This window comes from Cephus cinctus, unplaced genomic scaffold, assembly GCF_000341935.2.
Source record: "Cephus cinctus unplaced genomic scaffold, Ccin1 Ccin1_scaffold0007, whole genome shotgun sequence".
Taxonomy (NCBI): domain Eukaryota; kingdom Metazoa; phylum Arthropoda; class Insecta; order Hymenoptera; family Cephidae; genus Cephus; species Cephus cinctus.
Genome location: NW_014332758.1, coordinates 447,694 through 473,631, shown reverse-complemented (window position 1 = coordinate 473,631; position 25,938 = coordinate 447,694). Strand labels below are relative to the sequence as shown.

At 38.1% G+C, this 25,938-nt stretch overlaps 1 protein-coding gene across 2 annotated transcripts in view; it reads left to right on the top strand.

The window, feature by feature from the left end:
- Window positions 1-241: 241 nt before the first annotated feature.
- LOC107268088 (trace amine-associated receptor 9) overlaps window positions 242-25,938 on the top strand; it is a 52,146-nt gene continuing 26,449 nt past the window's right edge. Inside the window, exons 1-4 of one of the 2 annotated variants that reach the window (XM_025084402.1) lie at window positions 242-492; window positions 675-1,247; window positions 17,764-18,354; window positions 20,461-20,586. In XM_025084402.1, the coding sequence (XP_024940170.1) occupies window positions 18,139-18,354; window positions 20,461-20,586 (342 nt within the window). In that variant the 5' untranslated portion in view covers window positions 242-492; window positions 675-1,247; window positions 17,764-18,138. Of the gene's footprint in view, window positions 1,248-17,763; window positions 18,355-20,460; window positions 20,587-25,938 lie in introns of both variants that reach the window. The other variant, XM_025084428.1, reaches the window with a different exon arrangement.

Genomic DNA, 25,938 nt, shown 5'->3' with positions numbered 1-25,938 from the left:
CTACGACCAGCTACGATCACAGCGGTCGCTTTACAATCAGTCACGTGCATTCGCGATCGCTCCTAGGGAGAACGAGCGATCAGGGATTCCGGCAATCACGGGCAATAGCTCCTTGATAAGAGGGCACGGGACTGAATAAAGGGGTTGGAAATGCGGGGGTGGATTTTGGCCTGAGCGCCGTTAGGAGACTGTGGGGCTCGAGATAGGAATGGGCGCCGTCGAGCAGTCAGTGTGTCGTCAGCCTCCGTAACGCCACGACGCCTCTCTCGGATTCACCACCTAGCGCGTCGCGACGTCGCGCGCCCCGGCGGAGGCTTCGGGGGGATTGGACGCCACAAAACTTTCCCATTATGATTCGTGTAATAGAACGAGAAAAGAGAGGAAGACTTTTACACTAAACAAAAACGTGCTCGAGAATTTTTTTATTTTCTGTTAAACGTTACGCAGTTTGAATTTAAAAAATTCCGGACTGGTGAAACAGTTGTTACAAAGGTTGAATGCTATGAATTGGTTTTTCTTTTATTTAGTGATTCCAGTGACTAAATGCTAAAATCAGATTTGGTCTATTCTACGATCCAGTTTAATCGTTCGATTTTTATGAGATTACGAATATTTTATTGGCACTTTTAAATCTAGTTGATTTCTTCTAATGGTTTTTATTTGACGTGAAATAGCTATTGTTCGACAAAAGGGGTGCACGCCCTTACACGAATATTTAATTAAATGATAAACGGCTGCGAGTCACTCGGCACTGAATTGCCGAAAACTTTGTGAAACTTGTACGTAAGTTCGCACGACTGTTACTCGATAATAAAGTTTTCCGCGAATCCTTTGACTGGAAATTTCGTGCCAGGCTGATCCCTGATCAAAACTGTGTCGAGAGCTTTTATAATATAGGTCATCTTTTTATCTATAAGGCAGAACAAAGTTCTCAGTATTAATCACACAGATAGGTTAACCACGGACATAAAAAAATGGATTTCACCTTCAATATAACATAACAATAATACGTGGAAACGATAGAGAAGCAACGTCAAGTTGAAGTATCGCAAATTAATCAAAAAGTGCAGAAGAATTAACAGAAGCTGAATTGATTTGCAAGAGCAAAGAACTTTGACAAACAATCATCTTGCGAATACTTATATTATCTGCATGGTATTGAGGACAACTGTACAGGGCAATACATTAAATGGAATATCAGCCTGGAATATCGAATGGCGAATTGTGCCAGATTTTTGCCACGAAAGGTTAGTAGAAAAAGGTATCGTTCATTGCATCGTTTCCATTTTATAGCTGAACGCGGTTTAAGCTCACAAACAAAATACAATATTTGACATGAAAATCATACATACAGAAATTACATAAACCAATATTTTTAATCGTTACCATATAACGTATACACCTCTGGTATTTATAAACAGCAATCAAATAAACTATTGTATTTATCCAGTGCTGGCGATACTACATTAATCTATGAAATATCGAATATATTTATAGCAGTCTTTGTAGTCGAGACCTCTCATGGTCCACTGCGCTACACGATACGTTAGTCATCAATATGAAAACTGTTCTATACCTGAGATCAAATCCCTAATGGATAACGGATTAAATGCAGATAATACATTCAATTTGAAGACTTCATTCGAAAATAATTTTTATCATATTTCCATCAAAACATGAACAAACCCTATGTATAGAAGAGCAATAAGAATTACATTATTTTTATTTATTTATTTATAGTACAATTTGCGTATTGCCCGAAATTCTTATATCATAAAGTCACAATGAATGTGAATATAATATTAATATAATATATTACAATATTAATATAATAATTATGTACAGCCCGTAATTTTATTAGACGTCTACACCATTTACGTAAATCACCTATAACATTCCCGATTTGAAAACGAAGCTGAACTCCCGTTGTAATTCCGATCGATCTAATGTAAAATCGAATTAAATCCTCAACTAGGAGTAACGCCGCTGAGATTCTTCGTCTCTCAATTCCACCCCATGTAGATTTGTGTATTTAGTATAGGAAAACTTCGACCTTCGTCAGCGACCATCAATTAACCATATTTAATTGGATCATGTTTTGCTATTAATTGGACCAGCGGAGGCTGATCATAATAGGTTGTAACTACGCAGAAATACTACACGAGACTAAATACACCGTTGAACGTATGACCTCGGTAATTACTCGTTCATCGAGTCAAATAATGAGCTACCCGTTTCTTTATTTCTCGTTACACTTTTTATATCCCCCCGCAGTCCGACAGTTTCAGTAATCAATAACTATAGGTATCCACGTAAGCACATAACCCTCTCAGATTCGAACGTTTCTTTATACCTGCAGCATAAAATATGGCTATGGGTCTTCGACAAAGAAGCGCCCTATTTTTGGGACACACCTAATTTCACTTTTTACCTTACAAAGTGACAAAAACGTTCCATAGATACGGAAAAGATGTTCCGATAGTAGAAAGGCACTTTTTCCCCCTTTTTTTTATCTCTCTCCCTTACTCTCCCACGCGTTCTGTCTCGTCGCGACATTGTGCGGATGGAACAAAGTCGGCCAGATGTCTGGCAGTCGGCTTGCAGTACCTACTGCAGTCTGGGAGGGTCACGCGAGAGAGATAGAGGGACATTTTTACGAGCGCATGAAACAAATTAACGACTTGGACATTGTCTGTGAGGATTTCGCGAGTACGACGTCACCTCGGACGCCATTTAATTTCCACCCCTAAATAGTACCTACATAGCCATCGATACTCGAGAACCCACTCTTACCATAAATCTAACCCACGCCAAGCGATTTCCTCCGAATTTTATCCGGACACATTTATTTGTCCTTTCTCTGCATAGGCATCGCGTGGCCTCTCCATTACAAGCATTTATCCAATTTCACCAAGGGACGGTAAACGGCTGTTTGAAATTTCCACGAAAATATATGGAAATAATATAACACTTGTTTTATTCATAACGACAAAATATCAACCACTTTTTTAATGACAAATTACAGTCATGTAAGTGTCGTGTATGCTCGTATCGACTGTGCATTTTATAATAGCATTTACTGAATTTCCTATGCAAAATAAAAAAAAAAGTTAAAGTTTTGACAAAAACATTTGTTTACTTAGGTGCTATGACTTTTTCTCAACATAAATTATGTATGAATTGTAAATTTTAATAAAATATATGGAAACGCACATATAACAGCCATCCGTTCTATTAGCACAAATAAGATTACAGAATATTGACTAATTTGTGCATGAAAATTTGAAATAAATTCTGCTATAATTTCGCAAAAAAGCAGGTAGAATGGTAATTATAAAAAATTAAAATGCAATTGTACTGGAATTGTTACAAATAGCATCCTAAAATATGATCAACCAGTACGCGATAACGTCACATGTATCATTCGTGTCTGCCTGTATCGTTGCGTGGCAGGTGTGAAATACGTGTATACAGGCTAAACTATGCCGTAATGAAGGCAATCATATAGCGTCAATCCGGATGGAATTCGTCGAGTGACAATGACAATTTTCAGCCCTGGTTATACTCCTGCGATAATTACCTCATCCAAGCGAAATCGTACGTGCCTGTTACAACGATATTCATGTTTATTATTTACGATCCAATTTTACAGCAGCGCACTTACTTCGAATAAAGTATATCTAACCAACCTAACTGCACGAACCTCGGTAATTCTGCGGAGTTGAAAATGATGCCGCAGTCCTCCAATTTTCTGAACCTCCAATCCCCTTTACTTTGATAGGCTTGTATAACTTAATTAACGATGTCATAACACCATGATGTATTTAAAGGAGTTTGGAGGAAGGCTACCATGAGTTTGATTTCTATTTTATTTTACTCAACCAAAAGAGTTCCTATACCGTTGTACTAAATCGAAATGAGTTCTGTCGTCTAATTTATGAGATATTAATTAACAAAAGTACCAAAATTGACATAATGAAGTGAAAATATCTAAAATTGACCAGAAATCTTTATTTTACGTAAAAGTCCGAAATTTGACCTATGTTGTAAAAATTATATATTATTAGTGAAAACCATGACGTCTAGGGCGCTCATTCATAAAAACCGAATATTGCTTACCGTACGGTTATGGAGAATAACCTGTGGAACGTATTCGCGTAGCGTTTGTACTTGTCTTCATTGGAATGCCCTCTGCTTATACGTTGTCGGTAAAGTAAAAAATTTTCAAAATTTTAATACCACTTTTATTGGCGTTCCACGGAATTTTTTCACATAATCTTTATTACCGCATAGTTTATTATTTATTTTTTTACTTGTAACAACTTCTATCTAGCAAGATTATACAGTTGAAGCTAGTAGCTACCAATCATGTGCTGTGTCATGCGTGCATACGTATTTACAGAAGGTATTACTTGCAATTAGTACTACCGTTTACTGAACTAGCCAAACCTCGTCCATATAATAAATGTTGAGAAGCATTATGAATTGCTTATGCGATCAATTATTATGTACGAAGGTTAAATTAATATTTAAAAATATTATTTGCTATATTGTTTTACCGAACTATCTTGACATTATGAAAATGTATATCGTGCGAGAGCGCTAGTGCTGCACACTACTTGAACAAACATCAATGCTAACGAGACAAACGCGATTCAAAAGGCTAACCAATTGAACGAAAGATCCACGAGACGACTGTTCATACTTTTTTGCTATGACTCTACCCAGCTTACTTTGTTCTAGGAAAGTTTTAATGGTATTTATCATTATCATGCATACGGATGCTCGTTACTTCATGGTATATATCGATACGAGAATTTTTTCCCATCATGCTTCTTCTCTCGCATTAATCCTGACGACCCGATATTCACAATCTGCTAGATGCTTCTTTTGTTTCTCTTATCGCGTGAATAGGCTTAATCAGATGAAATGCATCAACTGAAGTTATTTCTTCCATTTCGTTTATATGCGAAAGCCAACTTCAATTAGTGCATTTGAGCTGATTGGCTCGTACACATAATATGTTTATGTAGTTGGCAGCACGGTGAAAAAAAAGGCTGTGAAGAAGTGTACAGAGAGCACATGGAACGTATCATGCTGTACTATCAGTGTAATTTCTTAATGATAGTCTCTTTTTTTTTATATTTGTATATATAAAAAGAATTTATGTTATTCTATATGAAACGATGGGTCAATTTAAAACAACATGACACATCCAGTCATTGCCAACACTTTCTTGAATTTAATTTAATTTGGTACATGATTGAAGGACTTCCCATTACTTTTAATTTTATATCTAGCATTCCGAAAGTATACTGGTTTGTTACCGGAAGTCAGTCCAAACTGTTCATGTTTAACCGTGCAAAAGGCGTTATGTAGTTTGAATGAGTAAAGACACAAAAAAATAACGAGCCCGAAAAAATTGCACAGCCTAATAACGCGTGGCCAGGTGTACCGTGACAGTTTATTAAAAAACAAAAAAAAACAGACAAAAGCGAATGACTCTACGCAGTTGCCAAAATGAAGAAAAGTTAGTGTTTATCTGACTTATCTTGGAAATATCTTCCAGTTACGGTAACACCGGGTAAAACTAGTGGATTTTGTCGAGCCACTATCTACGAGCATGAAACAAAAGTTGGAAATCGAGTTACCTAAAATTTCCTGGCTGGACAAAAGTAGTTCGCTATAAGTCATGACAAGCCTGATTGCGTCAGAATGGTACAGTTAGATATTCAAACGGAAGCTTATACAGGGTAGGCACGTGAACAATGTATCTGTGTTCATATACTACATTTCAAGAGCTTTCCTTTTACCCGCTCGTATCGAATATTCAAATTTATTTATTTATTCTGAGCGTAGAAAATATGTATTTCTCATTTATACTCAGAAAGGACGTAAGAAGGGACACGCAGGACAATTTATTAAAGAGTCAGGGCGGTCGGGTGAGTTTGGGAAAATTGCAGTACTTACAGGTTTTAATGAATTAAGATAAACGTATTGGGATCTTTATTCGTGGACCACTCATCAATCCATGGAGTTAACTTATTCAATGGTTTGCGATAACTTGGTCTGTGCCATCTGTTTTCGATTAAGGATACCCTTATGCATCGGCGTACCGTACGAGCGAGTTAGGATGGGATTAAAATGACACAGTGGCGCCTCTAACGGCCCATTACCGATACTATCGGTCAGGAAGGAAAAAAAGCATACCCGAAGATCCTAAAGTGTTGTCCAAAAATGGCATTTAAGATAAAAAAAAAAACAGAAAATTCGCCAGGGAAAAGTTTAGCAAAGCTTAGCAGGGTGGATCGTCTCACTAGGGTGGCAATAAATTTTGAAAAGTCTCTCGGAAGAGCATCATCGACGGCGACCAACATCTTCACGTTAAGGAAACGAGAGGATTTTCACGTTTTATGAGAAAACCGTTGCGCCCGCTATCCTGCGGTACATTCTTCTTTTTATAACATTTTCCATCCTATGTTTTATCTCTCTCTCTCTATGTCATTCTCCTCTAACCTTCCCTTCCATTATCTTACGCTCTCTCTCCACTTTTATATTTACTTCCCGTAACAGTAACCGCACGTCGGTGATGATGCATGGGAGTTTAGATTACGATGTGCATAAAAACGCAGTCACGGAGGTAAGGTATGATGTGCTCTAGCTACGTCAGAAAGAAACACTTTACTGTAGTCAAAAGTCTTGTTGAGACGTGGCGATATAGATAATGTAGGTAAGAGGAGAATACTACGTGACTTAAGACGATGTCGTACAGTCTCTTATGAAAATTCATGCTCATCCTTTCAAAGTAAAATATAAAATGCATGAGTCTAATATCCTATCAGATAAGAATATTTGAGTTTTTAAAGATACTACAACCTTGAACAACAGGATGTACAGTGATACGAAGAATGCTAGCAGTTGCGCTTTTGCGGTTTTTCACGCTTTTTCGTGACTTTCGTAAAGGTCGTGAGATTCGAGACGATTGCAGAAGATATCACGAAGGTCACGAGGGCGTGCTAGCCGAATAACAAATTGCAAGTTTATTGCCTCGGCAGAGCCGAATGAAGTCGTTGACATTGAGTGCTTTTGTATATATGTATATATACATATACCCTAGGAACTTTCTGCCGAAGGCACTCTTCCATCCCTTACGCTGGCTTTACCTCTTTACGAACTCTTCTTGCGAGTAGTTCAGGATTCTTAGCGTAAAATCACAGGCTTAATGATGCGTTACCATGGGGATAAGAGGAGGTACAGAACCGATACAAATTGCTAGATCGTTATCCTTGTGCCAAATGCGACTACGTAGAGATTTGAAAATTTTTTTTCTGATCAATCTTCGACCTGTTTGCACTCTGGTATTGCTGCCGACATACTGGACAACGCGGATCGAAAAAAGATTCAGATTCCTGATATTAGGTATCGTCACGTCTTGAATGCACTCTATCCCGACAGGATCAGTCATTCTTTAAGCATTGTCGTACTGAGACGGCAATGTAGCTAGATATGTAGATAAGTAGCTCGTGTAACGTAGGTACTTAGATAGACACTTGTACAGATAAATATAGTCGGTCTGTGAGAACAACGTGCTTTTTGACAATTCGTAAGCAATGCAATCCATACCAAGTTACACGTGATTTTTCATAGAATAACGTACATATATGCTGAGATAGAAAAAAATATATATTTAGTGCAAAACAATTTATATATACATATAATTTGTAAACAAATATTTTATTCATTGACACGTGTACTTTGACAGAAGCTTCATTGTTTTCGATCTGTCAAAAAAAAGCACATCGAACTCGTGGACCGACTATACGTACATGCTTAATACGTGCAGAAACAGAATAAATCATCAGTGCATATTTATTGTTTATGCGCTTTGAATCTGCATTTCTTTTAATGCTTTATAGATTTGTGTCTGGACTTACAAATATTAAGTTTGGCATACACATATAAAAGTCGTAGGATCACCTAAAACTTAAAGTTAACGCAAAAGCCGCAACCTATTGAACAAAAGAAAAAGAACAAGAATAAAAAGGCGTGAACAAACGCCAGGAAAGTTATTCAACCGGAAGTAAGGAACGCATCGTGGCGTCTTCCTCGTCCAGGGAGTAGGTATTTCCATGCCTTTTTTTTAAAGCCAGACTCGTAAAAAACTTGGAGAATCTCAACTTCGAGCCACTATTACGCAGCCTTAGCGTATTTTAAGTTGAAACTCGTATCTCCTCCTCCGTTGCTTTCTCACCCTTTCTCGTTCTTTTTTTCTCAATTCAGCTTCTTCTCTTACAGTTACCCTAACCAGTCACCCCGTTAGCCATACAACCAACATTCCCTTACACACTTACGAAAAAGAGATTCCTTCACGAAGTTCAACGTTGCCTTCTTGTTTCATGCGAGGAGCAAAATGTCTGCGAGCGTCGCGCAAAGAGTCTCAGTTGTTTACGCGAGAATCCTTCTGTCTGGGAAGTTTAACTTGTTTGTTACTTTCGTCTCGAGGACTAAAGATACGCGAGAAGTTACGCACCTCGCGTAATTCGTTGTGTAAAATATCTCGTACTGATCTTATTCTATTGTTAGAAAATAATTTATAACGGGAAACTCTCATTTGATATGCAAATCAATAAAAACATCGGTCATTTTATATTATTTAAAATTTAGCATAGACTCATTTTGCATAATTATATGCAAATCTGTAAATTTACTTTATATCTTATAAAATAATTAATTTTACTTCTTTTTACTTATTTTCTAAATAAATATCGACGCCATTTTTCCGTCATATCCGACACCTCAAGTTTTCACCATCTGAACAGATTTTTCTCTTTATCATGGGTGTCCAGCTGGAAAAAGAATCAGAACGCTTTGTTACCTGAGGTTATACCTTAGTCTAAATTCTCCGCCTTTTGTAATCCTTTATAAACTATATGCATACTTTTGATGTATCTTAAACCTCGAAATTTTCGCTTTTAAATCAATTTTTTTAGACTATCGGAATCAACGCTATGTTTATAGACTCCAATATCAACTTCCACAGCTCCCGTTTAGGAAAAATCGCTCGACGCTAACCTATTCTCGGTCTCTATAACTACTGCCCAAGCATCACTTGTTGTTGATATACTATAATATTTACCCACGTGATAATCGCCATTATAATTACTTAGCAAATACAATGATCTCCAAATTAAAAAATTATATTCATATTGACTATATTATCGGAAAAGGAAATGGAAATAACTGCCATTTTTAGTCTGAGAGGCTAACCAATGTATTAGCACCGAATATCCACGCGCCTTCATCAGACGATCCTCAACCTAACTCTTCAATTTCAAAATGTAGGCTAAAAAGATAGGCCGAGAATTTCGATTCGAGTATCCACGTATGAACAACTATGTATACTGTCTACGTACTACTATACTATGCACAATACTCCGCACTCGTTTATTTGAATCGACCGCAAACTTTCGTTGTTTGTTCAATTTCTAGGACATCGCATCGTAAACTTGTCGCGCATCAATGATTCGCTGTTCTGCGTTCCTACTGCAGACGCAGCTGCAGTTGCCCCTGTTCGTGTAACGTCGGCGTCCTTTTCTTAGCATCTCAAAATGGTTTGAACACTGTATGCCATGTGGTAAACCATGTAACACTCCCAATATAATTCTAATAGTACTTCCTGAAATCCACGCTGATTGTCATCCACTTTGTATAGTAATCATTGTCTAGTGTCTAGGATCACTTTGCATAGAACGTCCAAAATTATACTAGGCTGCCAAGACACCTACTGTTGAGATCTATTAGTTGAGATTACGTCAGATTACGTTAATCCATTGAAGACCAAACAACATTGTTGACCGTCCTAATACAATTCCTACGGAAATCCCGTTTGTGTCCATTAATGTTCCTTTGGACAGATGAAACTTTGCATGTCCGATATGGAATTTTTTTCGCAAACGATATTCGGACAGTTCCTGTTTCCTGATGCCATACATAACCTTATTCAAATTCAATGCTAGCAGATCAAATCAAAGAGCTCTACTACCCTAGAGAGTTTTGATGCCGAAGATGCTGGTTATTGTATTCGGATATTCGTCGTTATTCCATGGGTGGTTCCCCAGAAGAAAAGAAGTTTCGGAATGCGATATAGGATGATACATGAAGGATATGCTTGAGAAGCGACCAAGATGGTTTGAAGTCTTTCGTGTCTTATCACGACTGTGATAGGTCTTCTTAAAGACGAGAAGCAAACATCGCCTGGGGATATGTGGTCTCCGGGTCCGTGGCTTTAATTTAGCTACATAACCTCACAAACTGGTATCTGGTTGAGACCACAGCTTGTGGCGAGAAATTCTAGACTGGGTTGAAGAACCCAAGAAGCATTATCGTTACGCAGGAGTGTTATAGTGGCTCTACAGCATTTTCCATAAAGATTCGTAGTGGCGTAAATCTTCCTGGAAGTTGAATGGCAACGGCCCTTTTCAAGGTAGTGCTGGAAAGTGTTAGGATTCAGTGCCGTGAGCAGTAAAACATTTTTTTTGCGCGCTTCATATTTGATGTCATCACAGTTCCTTTTTTACATAAGATATTTTGTATTTACTTAAAAAAAAGCACGCGTATGAGACAGAACACTTTGATCCTGAGAATATCTCTAGAATGATTAAAGAAAGTTGAAAGCAGATACTTAAACCTTAAAGTGTATCATGGGTGGAATATCATCTCAAGCTAATTTTTTTTTAATATAATAGAAATGCACGTGGGAAAATTGATCTGTTGTATGATAATATTCTTGTTGGAATTATGAAATCGGATACTATTTAATATATTATATATTGATGAGCAACAGACAGTTCACATGCCCGTAGAGCTACTAGAACGCGAATGTACAATTTTTTTTTATAAAAGAGCATTGTGAAAGGCACCAAAACGAAGCGCATAAGGCAGATACTGAAACCAGTATGGAGTGGATCAATTTGATTTCCAACAGTTTTCACCAATGATCGTATGAATAATTTTACCCATAAAAATAGTGTGGCAAGTGGTTACGGTTCATTTTAATAACATTAAACCGAAATTTGCATAAAGTTAAATTTCACCCATGATGGACTTTAAGGGTTAATTTTAAAAAAATGTCACTGCCATAATTTCTTTGATCACTGGAAACTCATGCAAGAGTTTCCGAATATCTGGTTAAAGTATAAAAAATTCTAACCCATCTCTTTCCTGCTCATGCTGTATGCCGTGTGTCTTAGGCATTATATTAAATCGTTCTATCTTGAAAGCAAAGAGGGTCGAGCCTAGTCCTTCGTCGTTTTTATGTTTCCTTGAGGCAATAGATTCGATAGGACGTAGTAAACATACATGAGAATAGCAGTAACGAATAACGAATAAAAATACAAGATAAAAGAAAGGACGTTTCCTGGTTTGCTTCCCTTTCGTTTCCCCTTCATCCACTCGCCACCTGCATACAGTATATATAGGTATACACGTACCTAAAATACCAAACCTTTACACCGGAACCGTGCACTGCGTCAAAACAGATAATAATCGATATATATATTTTCCTTAAATTGTCCAAATAAATTACGTATGCGCCATCGATGCTCCATGGGGAAGTGGCTCGATTTCCTTAACGGAACGTTCGAGAGCCATGAATGAGTGAGTTACGTTCGTGCAAGAGCATCGCGCTTCGACTACGTACTCGAGGAAGATCTCCATCTAGAATCCAGAGGCTCTCAAAGTCTCTGACCCCAAAACTTCTTAAATCGCGACTCTATGAAAGTCCGCTAAGACGTATTGAGCGAATGGCTTACACGAGCCTCCACTACTTTACTGGGTCTAGCCCAGTTTCTTGTTAATGACTCCTTTTATATGAGTAGTTACATATAACACACGTAAAATATATTCAGAAACGTATCCGCATTCTAATCTTCTTATTACTCATCTTTTAGTCCAATTATGAGTTCCATACTCTATGCAGCTCATACTGCATACTTCCTGTTATTGAGATGGTACTGGTCTCTTTTGATGAATGTACAATGTTAAATAATTATCATGTACAGTGTATACCTAAATTTTAGATAATTCATATAAATACGTCTCCTGGTAAGGAAGAAGGAAATGCGCTCAGAGAATTAATTAGGAAGACTTCAGATACCATCTGAGCTACATCCCTGAAAGATCCACCGCTATTACAACTAACGATTCTCGTAAGTCGTACGCCATTCAGTTACAATTTCTTCCCTGTATCTTGTATCTTTCAGACCATTATCCACCCTCCACCCGTTCATGAAAAATCCTAATTTTACCATCTAAATGCATCCGGTGCTGCAAGCTAAATTGTTGCAGAATTGTGCGCTGCGTTCAGGGGACTGTGACTTCAGAAAGGGAAGGATTGTATGCGTGCGTACGTGTGTCTGCATTTGTGGCTAAGAAAGAGCAAGATGATGGTTGGGTGGGAGGGAAAGAGAAAGGGAAGAGGAGAGAGATTCTGAAGAAGACTAGAGGGACATTCTGGTAGTTTCCGAGATAATAAAGTCATTCAGACTTAATCCTTCTGCCGTTCTCTTAGAAGTGTCGTCGTCAAAGCGCAGAAACTACATACGGTCCATGCACGAGACTATATGAGTATATAGGAATAATATGAATATGAAAAATTTAGATAAGATCCAGCTAAAATCGAATCCTGATTAAAAATTCATAAGGAATTTATTTTATGAAAATAACTGAAAATATTTTAACCCGTTTGAATCAACCGCGTTTCGTTTATTTCTTCGTTAATCTAGTTTTAAAGCGTTCCTCCAAGTTTAATCCTCGTCAATGTGGAGAAAGGCGTGTTATTTCGGTATCCGATTAACGCACTCGTGTTTCCAAAATGATATAACTGAATTTCTGAGAATATCAGCAAAGCGGATTGACGCCGACATCACGGCAATCGGAAACGTTGGAATACGGGTACCGGATACTTGTGTTTATGTGCCTGTTTGCTGTATCATATCCGTTTCTGACTATTTGCCCGAGGATGATGTAATGAATTAATGCACAAAGAACCGGTAAATTGATATCGAATAAAAATCCTTATATAATCTATGTATGTGTATGTAAGGTACATATTTGACAAAAAAAAAATAATAAAAATCGTGAAATCTCAGTAACTGTACAGCTAAACGGGAAAGTGTAATAATTTAACATTCTATTACGGAGAACGAAGAACTTCAAGGAGTTCAGTTAATCAACGTCTTCAACTTTTCTATTTGATTTCTTATAATAGCTACTGCCACTTTTTCCAGAAAACGAAGAGACTTGCCAGGAGAGGATTTCGTTCCATTAACGTTGAAGACATTTTTACATTAGAGTCCTGATCACGCTTATAGATGATGTAATACGTTTACTTTTTTTTCGATCTCACTCACATTTTCTTGTCAATTATTAATTAGGATAATTTCTAATGCGCACATCCATTCACGCTATAACGAAGTCACATCCTCAGGTGTTTATTTTCCACGTAACTCAAGCCAAACAACGAGAAATTTGATGCAGGACTGGAGACTGAGTTACCGAGTTTCTGGGGCTGAGCAAAGTGTTTGCTCGACTTGACTGATGGAGGAACTTTATACGGAATTTCAAGAAAATCCCTGACCGCGAAATCATGACTTACTTTTTGTTTCTTTATCTCCCTATCTCACGTAGATACTGTTTATCTTGCTTACCCTTTGGTTTCCTTGTGTGATCTACGAGAATACATTCCTAGATACCTCGAAAAATTGCATAATTTTCCACGATCGTCTTTAGGACTTTGACAAAAATATACAATCAATTTGTCGTGACACCGCTAATAAATTATCGTAATTCCATTAAACTTTTGACTAGCATAATCACCCATCCAGTCGCGATAAAGCACCGACTCTAAATTCCGACATGGATAGTAATGCGTGAATAAAAGTTTGTCAAACAAAAAAAAAGTTACGGTAAATTAAAAAGTTAGGCGTTTTTTTAACAGTTGAGGGTGGAGAACTAAGGTCACGATGGAACTGTCCAAAAAATTATATACGATCGTTATATAAGGAATTATGGCTAATGACTAGAGTAATTAAGCCGTTGTCGCGCATGCGCGTCACGAGACGAGTCCTTTTTATCGTCGATTCTTATATATTCCACAAAGCGCTAAGTCAAGAACCTTTGTTCGCCCATCAGTTTTTATTGCAATCGAAAATCTTTAAGGAAAATCTACTTCAGAACAAATATGAAAGCTGTAAATCTTGTTGACTCTACGAAGCAGTGACGATATGTAATAGCACATGGATCGTGTCAATCGCAGATGGCTTTTTCATTAAGATGCTTAATAATAACGTACCTGCACTAGCGTCAAATAGATAACTCGAATAATTCGTAGAATATTAACGTCCCCGACAGGAACTCAGTAGGGGCTGTTCTGGGTCGGCGAGCTGCAATGTACCAAAGACGTGTACACGTCACCACCTTAAATATATGATCTCCCACGTAAAGCAGCATAATATGATTTGTATTCAGGATGCGATAGATAGAGTACAAAAATAAATTCTTCCTCGACGCCATAACGGAGAAACCTCTAACAGTTGAGACATTCAACAGTGAGTTGAGAAACATGTAAGATGAAGGGTATTAGAATAAGAGACGGTTACGAAGTGGAGAGACGGGTCTGCAGAGTAGAGGATGTCTCTCAAATGATTGCCTGGGACACAGAAATGAATTAAGTCTCTGGGGAATCGCGAAGGCGGCCATGTTTTAATTATACTGAAACGGTGAGCAAAACTCACGTCGTTAACTACCTCTCATTATACAAGATTCACATCGACTCTACTCAAAGTCATATCTGGTTTAGTTTTTTTATCTTCCGCAGGATGAGTTCAGTTCAAACTACCAACTGGACTAGGCATGCTCTCAGTACCCTTTCTTAGAATGACTTTCGTTTTACTCTTTGATAAGACGCTACTGTATGACTTTGTCGATGAAATTCAGGGACTCTTTGAGCCACAAGAGCAAAAAGCGATAGAGAATCAAAGAAAGGAAATGCGCAAGAAAATATGCATACATATATTGCCTTTGGTTGTTGTAGAAACTAATGGCGGTATCACAACGTTCCGAGCATCGGGACCACAAGAAGAAGGGAGACTCGCCAGGTTCCTCGCCTCGTTGCAACGATCCGCTATTAATTTCTTCCACGCCGCGTACCGCGTTCATGTAAAACCCTGCGCAGTGAATTTTTCACTGGTGATGATATTTCAGCCGTACGTCATTCTCAACAAAAAAGCGTAATTAATTATTCATCATTACGTAAAGGCACGGCTGGCAGGAGAAAGATGTGAAGGCTGGGATAGTAAAGGTGGTAAATGAAGTAAGAGGTATACGTATGGTTGGCAGTGAGAGTGACAGCACAAGAGAGAAAGGGGGAGAGAGGGATGGAATATGGAGAAAAAAAGAGAAAGAAATAAAAGCCCAGAGACCCTGAAAATATATATTTATACATTCATATCGCCCCTAGGGTAAATATAATAACTTTGGCTTAGAAGTTCCTATAATGTGGGTCAGGGCGCAGGAAGTGAATAAGTACCGGACGATTAATCAAGTTTTGCAGTGGGGCCTTGAAGACCTGGTAGGTCTTGGGATCTTGTGGATGCGCCTTTATTCTCATGGCATTTGAGCCCTGCAATCAGATCTGTGACATTAGATTGGTACCAGCCATCTGGTGCTACTTCCAAACCTACTTTTTTCCTTTCTCCGTATCCTTTTTCACATTAGCATCTAGTTGTCACTGTCCAATTTACTTACCCGACAGAAATTCATTGTAGGTCCGTTTTCGTTAATAGTCTCATTTCGTAGGATGATAATTAAGTATGCAAATTTTTAATAACTTGGAACTTTTTTTATTTATTTATTTTTTTCACAGACGTTCATTGGAGATTCAGAAAAATATATATAATCAATGACTATTTTTTAATACATTTCTTTTCGGTATTAATTCTTCTTAATTACACGGCAGTACGATAACTGTAAATAATATGATATCCAAACTTTGAAACATATGGAACATTAGTATTACGAGATTTAAAAGTAGGCTTTACAAAATACATAGGATTTGAATTCATTTTCATTGTTACCGTAAAAAATAGATAATAAACAAAATTGTTCTCGAAGTAAAGCAGATTTTCATGAACGTCGTACAAGTTTTTAAACTATAAATTATATTAATCTTTCGAACAAAATTTTAACTCATCGATACATTGCTATTGGGCTTTCGAATAATTTTTCATATTGAAGTTTTATTTCAAAGGGCTGCGTTTCATACGTTATATCGTATAGCTTCTGAACACACTACGCGAAACATAAGGTATTCGAGATATATTACATTAGTTTGAGGTTACCGTGCATATGTATACGTATGTAATATCGTGAAGATATGTGCTCGAATTTATCCAGTTAAATTAGGATTTACTATATGAGAAAACAATTTAATTCCAAGTGGACAACACACCTCATCAAAATAATATATCACATTATAATTTATTTATCAAAAATGTATATAAGTAGGGGCAACGAATTTCGTCCTTTTAACCACGAAGATACATTCTGTCTTTATACGCTAAGTAATTGCACGAAGGTCACAGAAAACAAGTAATATATATTGTGCTGATTATGCATGCAAGGTAAATGTTATACACATAAACGATAGCAATAATATACAAATATTATTAAAATTAATCGTTATGATTTAGCAAATTCCTACCCTTGATTAGAAACTTTTGGAAACTTAAAAGCTATTCAACTTTTAGTGGCAGTACCGCATTGATGAAAAATTGGCAACTCAACATGTAGATCATAGTTCGTATTTCAGAATTCACTGCCAGCCAGTCCTGCACCCTTAGATGTGCTTTCGACGTGCCCAGCTAATAAATAGCTACTTTTTGTTTTAGTGCCAACTTCAAGTTTATAGTTTTGAAGTACAATAAAACCATTCATGCCTCAACTTTTTCCTGCTCCTTAATTTTTGTACGTTGCGTAAATACAAAAATTTCATTTTACTTCTGCATCGTTCTAATTTCCTTTATTATTCTCCACCTTCGTCTCTCGCTCGATTCCTCATCTTACGTAGCCAAACTGAATACCTGTAAAAATCTACCTCAACAGCGCCATTATAATTTGCAATGCTTCGATTCTCTTGCTTCACTGTGAGTCTCACTCAGACTCTTCATCGAGGTCTTTATCCCATTGCCACTCTTACGGTCGATAAGATCGTGTGAAGATTTTCCAGCGCGCGTCATTTAAATTAAATGGGGTAGCTGAACAAAGCGTAACACCGTAAAGCGATCCATTTAATTTAAACTGTCGAGCCACTGTGTTCCCAGAAAATAGTAGTTCTCCCTAACTAACAACCCTTCGCGAAGAACCTCCGCAACAAGATCAACAAGTTGCACCTGTAGATCTCTAGATCCACCATGATTTGATCAACAGTTCCAACCAGTGCCTGTCGAAAACAATTTTTATACCGCACGTATGAGAATATGGTAAATTCACTGTTTACTTAATTCAATGAATTTCATTGCGATATACTGTGGATTACAGAATACAAAAATTCTCCGTGTACGAGAATTAATTCAGGCAAACCTCACAAAATTTGTTCGCGACACGTGGTCTATTGACACGTCCTCGGTACCGAGTACACTGAAAATATCTGATTGTGAGTAAAACTCATGCAAACAGTGACATTCTTGTTTTTCCTCTTTGTTCCAGCCCGTATGATCATCCTATAGGAAAAGGTGGAACCTCACCAGGAATATACATTGGCATAAAAGTGTGCAGTAAAATAGTGGAGGGTGCAGGATATCGTCTTTGAAGATGCCGCAGTATCGTCTCCACGTAAAAAGGACGTAATCAAACGGAAAATAAAATAGAAAAAAATGGCTCGCAAAAGGGAGAAAGGAATTCGTATCCGATAAAGACTATCGAAAGGCGCGGGATGATGAGCCACCGTGAAACAAAACGAAAGACTTTGACGTTAACGGTCGCTCGCAAATTGTGGACGAGAGAGTCCTCTTAGCGGCGCGAGTACATATATATGTATATACGAAGACTATATATTATAACTCAGGAAATTACGGAGCGAAGATGATAGAGCACAAGCAGACCATTCTGCTGGCGCCAGCGCTAAGCAACAGTAGCTGTTGGCGCGGGGGAATCACTGCCTCCTGGACAGGACCTGGACCTGGGGAGCTCGTCAGAGCTACTCTCATCCTGGCACTCAGCCTAGGGATTCTGTGCGCCAATCTTCTTGTGATCTGCGTTATCAACAGTCGGCGCTACAGCAAATACATCCACGCTCAGGTAGGATTCACGTAATCGAATTACAATTTTCAATTCCATCCTAACACGAACAGCTTACGCAGAAGCCTATTGCTTGCGCAAATATACACAGAAGATATGTCAATGATTGATAGCGATAAGGCGGATTGATGTATCAAATTCATGATAAAACGTATCGATAATGTTCTACACTAAGTAAAACCAGAAAAGTGTTCATGAAAGTTCAGACCTCGTGTTGTATATACGATTTCTTACCGGAAACCTAGTCGCGCAGAGGCTTGTCATGTTTATGACGTAATTCCGATAGCCGCGAGATGAAACTGCTCGGACGAGAATACTGAGCGAACTAAGAGATAAACGAGATGCATTAGAGGCAAGTGAGCAAGTAATATAATTTGCGGGAACACCGGGCGTCCTCTTTGCCTTTCCATCCTCTTCCGCTACCCTCTATATTCCTAACCTTTTCAACATTCTTCATGGTACTCTGGTATTGTTTCCTTCAGCGGGTTTTACAGCCTGGAGTACCTTTGATGCATTTAAATAAACTCCTTTTATTCCAGCCACGACAGGAGCGAGTAGTTGTAGGTTGAAACTGGGACGATAAAATTTACCGTTGCCGTATGTAATACCGAGACTATACAAAAGGCAATCATATTTTTTATTACCTTTCTGTCGATTTCGTTCATTCATATCTCTATTTTATTTCACATTTTATCGTTAATTATCTACCCAAAGGATCGATAGTATGGTCAGTTTTTGGTAACGATTCATAATTACCGATTGAAGCGAAAACTAGAAATCTTCATTGATACCGGCAATCTTTTGACTTTGCGAAGGATACACGCACGGCACATATAAAGAAGAATATAAACTGGAATAAATATTAAAGAATATAAATATAAATTGTGGTAAATTCCATTTGGGAAATTGTGTCTAATATATAAACACGACTTGCAATATAATACAGATTTTAATGAAAAAATTTTATTTAATAAATTCCGGTAAAAATATTATATAAATATCGTTCAACGTCGTTAGCTCTTACGGTACGTTTTCTAAGAATTAATTGAAATTTTGAAGCATACAATTTGTAACAACGAAACTTCCTCTCTAAGATTCTTTGTGCGAGCTTAGCCTTCCTTGTACGAACGTTCGGATCCCGTCTTACGTCTTACTGTAGAAGAATAGCACAAAGGATCCGTAGAATCGAGCCGCTTCGCATAATTAAGTAATCTAGCGGCGCCATTTTTGATCAAACAATTAAATGCGAATGCCTTGAGCCAGCCAGTCAGCTTTTACTATTCGTGGTATGAATTCGTTAGCATCGGATTACACATTTATGACATTCGCACCCAGAAGCCACCCTTCAAGATTCACCCTCTTATTGTCTAACGTACACGTAGCAGTCCTATACCAGTCCTGCCCTGAATTCTACTAGTAGTAACAGTGGGAACACCCTGTCCTTTTCACCCTCATCTTTATCCCCTTTCACTGTCTGCTCCACCTCCATCGCAGCAACTCGCTGACACGACGGGAACTCATGCATATGTAAATTTCAAACAGCCTACTAAATACATCTAAATACATTAAGGTATCAGGATTGTTTCATAGAGTTGAGACTCCGAAATACAATCAGCTCGCGCGAAAGGCTTAGCATCCTTGTGAAAGTGCAGAGTATTGTGTTTGTTCGACCTTGAAATGTACAAACAGCAGAAATGAGATTCTAGATATATATGTGGTATAGAAAAAAAAATTTTACATTTAAAAAAAAGGTACTCTGAGTCGTTTCCTATTTTATTCTCTTTAGAAGACTTTAAAGAATTTTAAATGATAATAAATGCCTAAAAAGCTGTTGGATAATGACTGTAATTACGGAATATTTATTATTTTGAAGAATAAGAGGTTAGGGTACATAAACTTCTGGAGACTGAAGATTAATGGCTGCCATTGTTTCACTCTCGGTTTCATTAGACAGACTTTAACCTAATCCAACGCAAGTTTATATTGTTTCAAAACTTTAATTAAACAAGTATATTTCTAATGTGTGTAAATAGTTATCTTTTATTTATATCGTGCCAAGGCTGTGCGGCATTGACACTTTGTAATCTTTCGTACTTTTCTTTACAGCCAAGATATCTACTCACAAGTTTGGCAAGCAACGACCTAGCAATCGGCCTATTGGTGACGCCATTCGGCTTCCTTCCGGCCGTTTATGGATGCTGGCCTTACGGAGAAGTCGTCTGTCAAATTCAGGTATAAAAAAAAAAACATTTATCAAAAATTGCGAATCACAGTAATCGTTCCTCAAATCATTTCCATCATCGATTTTAAGCAGTCGCTGTCCATCCTTTCTGTCGTCCATCTCCTTTCGATTGGAGAAAGCTACTCTCTGCCAGGATCCGCGACTTCCTGGTATACCGAGTAAAGGAAATTGCCGGCAGGAACCTCGCCACTTCCGGCACTCGTTCTACGAGTTGTCGAACGTGATCGAGTTCCTGGTGATAATCCTCATGACCCCCTCTGTGCCAGGTTACGTGATTTGTGATGACGTATTTATTGATCTTCGATTTTAAATATAAGGATCATCAGGTCTTATATCTGTGTATTCGAATTTATAAATCAGAATTTTTAAGGTGTTAATAAATAAAAGGTGTCACTATTTGCAAGCACTGCTATTCACTTCCTCTTTTTTCTACTATTTGCTTGTCAGTCATTTGCTAGAGTCTTCGCAAGAAATATGAAATTTTGTAAGAGGCTTTTTCCCAATAAGAAAGTAAAAAAAAATTTAACACAAAATTCCATATCACCCTTGAGACGAGGTACGAAAAATTCAAGTAAAAAGGATAAATCGACTAAAGCAGATGCATCTGAAAATACCTCGACTTCTTAGATCGATCGAATAGCTTCATTGAGAGAGAAATAAACTCATAGCTGTGAATATACTTCCAATTTTCGTGCACATCGCGCATTCCGCGTCGTGTACGAGAACGTGATGCAATTTGCGTCAATAAAGTGTCTAGCACTTCGCGTGATCGAGTAGAGCTTGGATCTCAAGGTCAATAGGTAGGCGCAGAGTTATTGGCAAGTTCTTGCACGAATACGGAAAAAGGTAGGAGGGAAGCGTCTGTCACCTTAAAAGTTGGAGTTTTTCAATTTCACAAAATTGTCAGAAGTTAAGTTAGCTACGACATGCACCTATGGTAATCGTGAAATGCACGTACACTGCTGAGGACTGGAAACGTGAACTTAGATCTCAAAGACCAACGAGAAATCAATGTACAGGAGCGTAATAGGGATGTAGCTATGGTATAACAGTAACAGTAACAGTAACGTAGCAAGACTAGGGCGCCCGAGCACTTTCATTCGAATATCATAAATCAGTGCGGTATCTGTAACGACAAATCATCCAGTGCGCTGGTAGCATTCCAACTACATGCGGCAAATATGTATTACATCGACCCCTACGCCGGTCGTCTCGTCTCCTCTATCTGAGATCAGCGCCAGCTACGGAAAACCAATTAAGCCATTAAAGTCAATTAATTAGTCAGACACGTTCCGGTATTCGAGGATAATCTAACAGCTAGACTGACACGCGTCAGATAGAAATATGATTATAATTAAATTCTATCGCTATGATTGTGTCATGTGGACGGAATTAATTCTAATTAGCGTTATGGCCTATAATTTATGTCCACGTATTAAAAACCATGTAGCAAAGGACAGATCGGATAACATGGCAATGCGTATCTTCCATCCGGTTCACTAGATAATTACGAAACTTCGTGACATAGTAGTCTCCCGGAGCTCGAACGTGCATTAAGGACGTCCAAAGTTGCTCCAGCTTCCACTATTAAAATCCGCAGAGTCACGCTCGGGTGAATATGCGAAGCTCAAGTCGACGAGTCAGTCTGATAATGAGTTCGGCAAATTCCATTGAATGGCAGATTCGTCCTTTTAAACGAAGTCTTATCTAAAATTGTCCACTGGCCTATCCTAGCCTAGTCTATGCTAACCTGAGCCGGTTCAACCTAGCTCGATCTAAGTTAACCTAACCCAACCTCGCATAACTTAACCTAGTCTTTGGTCTGTATGACGTGCCAGGCGTCATCCATTAATTTTCCTAAGCATCCTTTTATTTTTTATCTTCTTTCATTTCATGTAAGCTGCAAGAAGCACTAGAACAAAAAACTGTACGAATGCAGCACGATAAATCTGAAAACTGAAACCTTATTGCTTCCGGGTCAACGAGAATAAAGAAAGGACAGTTTAACGAGAACGTCCGCTACTGGTGTATTTACTTGTCGTTAGTCTACATTTGTAACAAGGTCGAACAACGTAGTTATTCGCCAGGTCTAGGATGGCCTGATGATTGGTGTGGCGTAACGCAGGGTTGGGAGAGAGATTTCTGGCTTTCCCCAGGGTCAATAGACAAAACCATGATGTTGACTGGTCTGGAGTGGATGCGACAAGTCAATTGGATCTACTTGGAACTCGAGTGGCTCTCGCATCTGTTGACCCGGGGAGAGAAAGTACTTGAGATCTACAAAGTCAAAAGCTTTTTGTCGTCTTCATTAGGGATGAATTTTAGCATGATCCTGAATAATTAAATCGAGGCAATGGAAGAAATCCTCTATGGGATTAATTGTACACGATTTAACCAATAGATAACAAGGGGGCACTGCGTGCGATCATTCGGAGGAAAAATATTAGGTGAAGGTCTCCGGAGTCTCGTGGGACGTCGAAACGAGGCCGGTCCCAGTCCACCATATTATCAGAGCTTTTTTCCTGGCTCTAAGCCAACCGTCACCATAGCAACCATCTTAAATGTCCCCCTGCATCTTTATGGATATAGGTACCAACTTCACTAGCACCTAGTACCAACAACTATTGTCATTAGACATTTGACCTGAGTACCGTTCCTATTGCGACGATCGTGTATCGTATCATTTTGGGATTACTGAATACGCACATGCCAATGGTCATTCTTAACGATCTAACAAATATTTAAGTTGCGTGTAAAAAACCTTATACTTGACAATTTCACATAATTCTCATTTTACCACTTGAAAGCCAAATAAAGCTCGTTTCCACGATAATGTAGACAGCAGATGATCTCGAATCACCTAAATACTTTTTCATTTTCCAATTTCATTTTCGTTCCCATTTTGTTCTTCGGTAGTATCCTAGTAAAAATGCATGCAACTCTCCTTAAAAAATATTAAACTATTTCCAGATCCTGAATTTCATCTTTGAAAACTGATGTATAACCAATGATTTAAATCATTTTTATTTAGCTCCAAATAAATCGTATCTAAGCTGAGAAATTATGTTAAAATATTTTTTAGTCTAACCTAGTCTTACACCATCGACGGCTGAATAGTTGATAAGGTTAGAGAACATGAGAATTGAGAAGTAAAATTGGGATCGTTTCCAGGGTGCAGGTTGAAAAATCACTGCATCAACATTAGCGCTACTCGGACCGCGACTATCCGTTTAGTCCCCTGATAATAGCAGCTAATTCGTGACTGCTAGTTCAACGGGGTTTTGTTTCAATTAAACGGGGGCGTTGGGGGGGGGGTGAACAATTTGCTTGTCCACAGGCTGACAGCTTGTTTCGCTCAATGTATGTACGAGCCTTGAACGAATCATGGCGACGAGGAATCTATAGGGGGTTGTTGTGACAGCCAAGAGGGGTGAGTAATGAGATAATTGCCTAGCAATTGCTGTTATGCGTTCTTCACTTGCATATTATAATCTCGCAGTTTAAACAATGTGTCTAAAGTATTACGAGAGTAGGGGAAAGAATTAAGAATATAATACATGTTTTTTTTAAAGATAGATTTTTTGTCTAAAATGTCCCATATTCGATTCCACAATTTCACCATATCAAAATTTGTGCGTAGGCGGTAGGGAAATTTTATTATAATTCTTCATTATCAATAGACGGCAGATTAAATGATTTTATTTCACTCGATATCGTGTTTCAACTGACACCAGTCTCCTCTACATACGATAACATCAACGTGTAATGTAATTTTGTACCTATCTTATATTTAATGATTCAGATACCTGAGGATATTAATACGTAGTACGGCTAGAATATCAAATAGAAGTCGCGATTCGTACCTGTTATCAACGGAATTAATAGAATCGATTTTTGTCTTATTCTGCATACGAATTACATGGTTTACTCGTATTGATAACCAAATATCACGGAGCCCCCGGACTACAGTGGTTACACAGGTATCCAGTTCGATATTCGTGAACGTTCAACAAATCACATCCTTCCTCCACTAGATGGTGCACGTGTATTATAACAGTACAAACCATTGGTTGAATTTTGATAGACAAATACTAGGGAAAGTTCTCGTTGTTATCTAGAAATATTATTTGAGCCGAGAGTATCGATATGCGTCCCGTGTGTGAAGAGTTGTTGGTACACGAAATGTTGTACATTGGATGGAAGGGTAGATAAAGGGGGTAAGATTCTACTAGCACACATAATACATTGCTGGATTGGAACCAAGGGTTCTTCGATCCAACGGATAGAACTAATTAAATACGAGGATACCAGACGTGCCGTGGAGTTAAGGGTTGGTCCTGACCACTCCCGATTTAACTCCCGAAAATCACCTACACCCCCCAAATCCCTCGACTGCGGACAAATTAACTTCCAAGAGAACCAGGGTTCAGGCTTGCGAAAAATTAACGCCAAACGGCTCGCTTGATCCTGCCATATATAAGGGATGAAATTTTGGGCAAGAAAAAAATCCCTTGTGTGGCATACGACTTGAAATGTTACAAAAAGTATTGCTAAATTATTCAATCGGTTTTTAAAAAAAGGACATCTCGAATACAAACAATTGAAACTACTGGACTCTTCGCATAAAACATGCAACCATCCAGACTGTAGGACAGTAAAAAATGTTAGGAGTCTTGTTCTAAGTATCCCAAAATTGAAGCGGATGACAAATTGAGTTGCAAATAAAATAAGTACTCATGCGCAATTCGAAAGCACGGAATTTCGCTAACTCTGGAAGATAGAATAACTGTTTCAATCAGAAATATGTCAATTAGTTACTTGCTATAGATAGATACGATATATTTAAGCTTATCGCCATTTTCCAAATTTAACAAGTCGATTTTCACGGACAATGACAAGTTAATTACGATTGAGATAACGAATTGCGTAGAGGAAGACCCTATTTTCGTGTTCAAATTGGACGAAGAACAAGGGTAAAATGGTTACGGACTTGAATGAAATGAAAAATTGTGCTCGAAATTGCCTCTTAACGTATTTCTCTTACCTGAAAATAAGTAATGATTTTTTTTTTCTTGTTCGAGAACTTCCTCACCCTCTACTACCTTATAATATTACTTTGCTTCCATCTACCCTTTCTTCAGCAACTTGGAAAACTTGAGTTTTCTAATAGTTGAAAACTTTGTTCAATATATTCACGTAAGGAAAATGTTATTGTTCAATTGTGGAAGTATCTACTGGCCACTGATGAAATTCATATTTTGAGAATTCGTATACCAACGTGGTACATGAAACAAATAGTGGTCGATTCGCATCTAACAATTTTTAAGCCCCCCCCCCCCCCC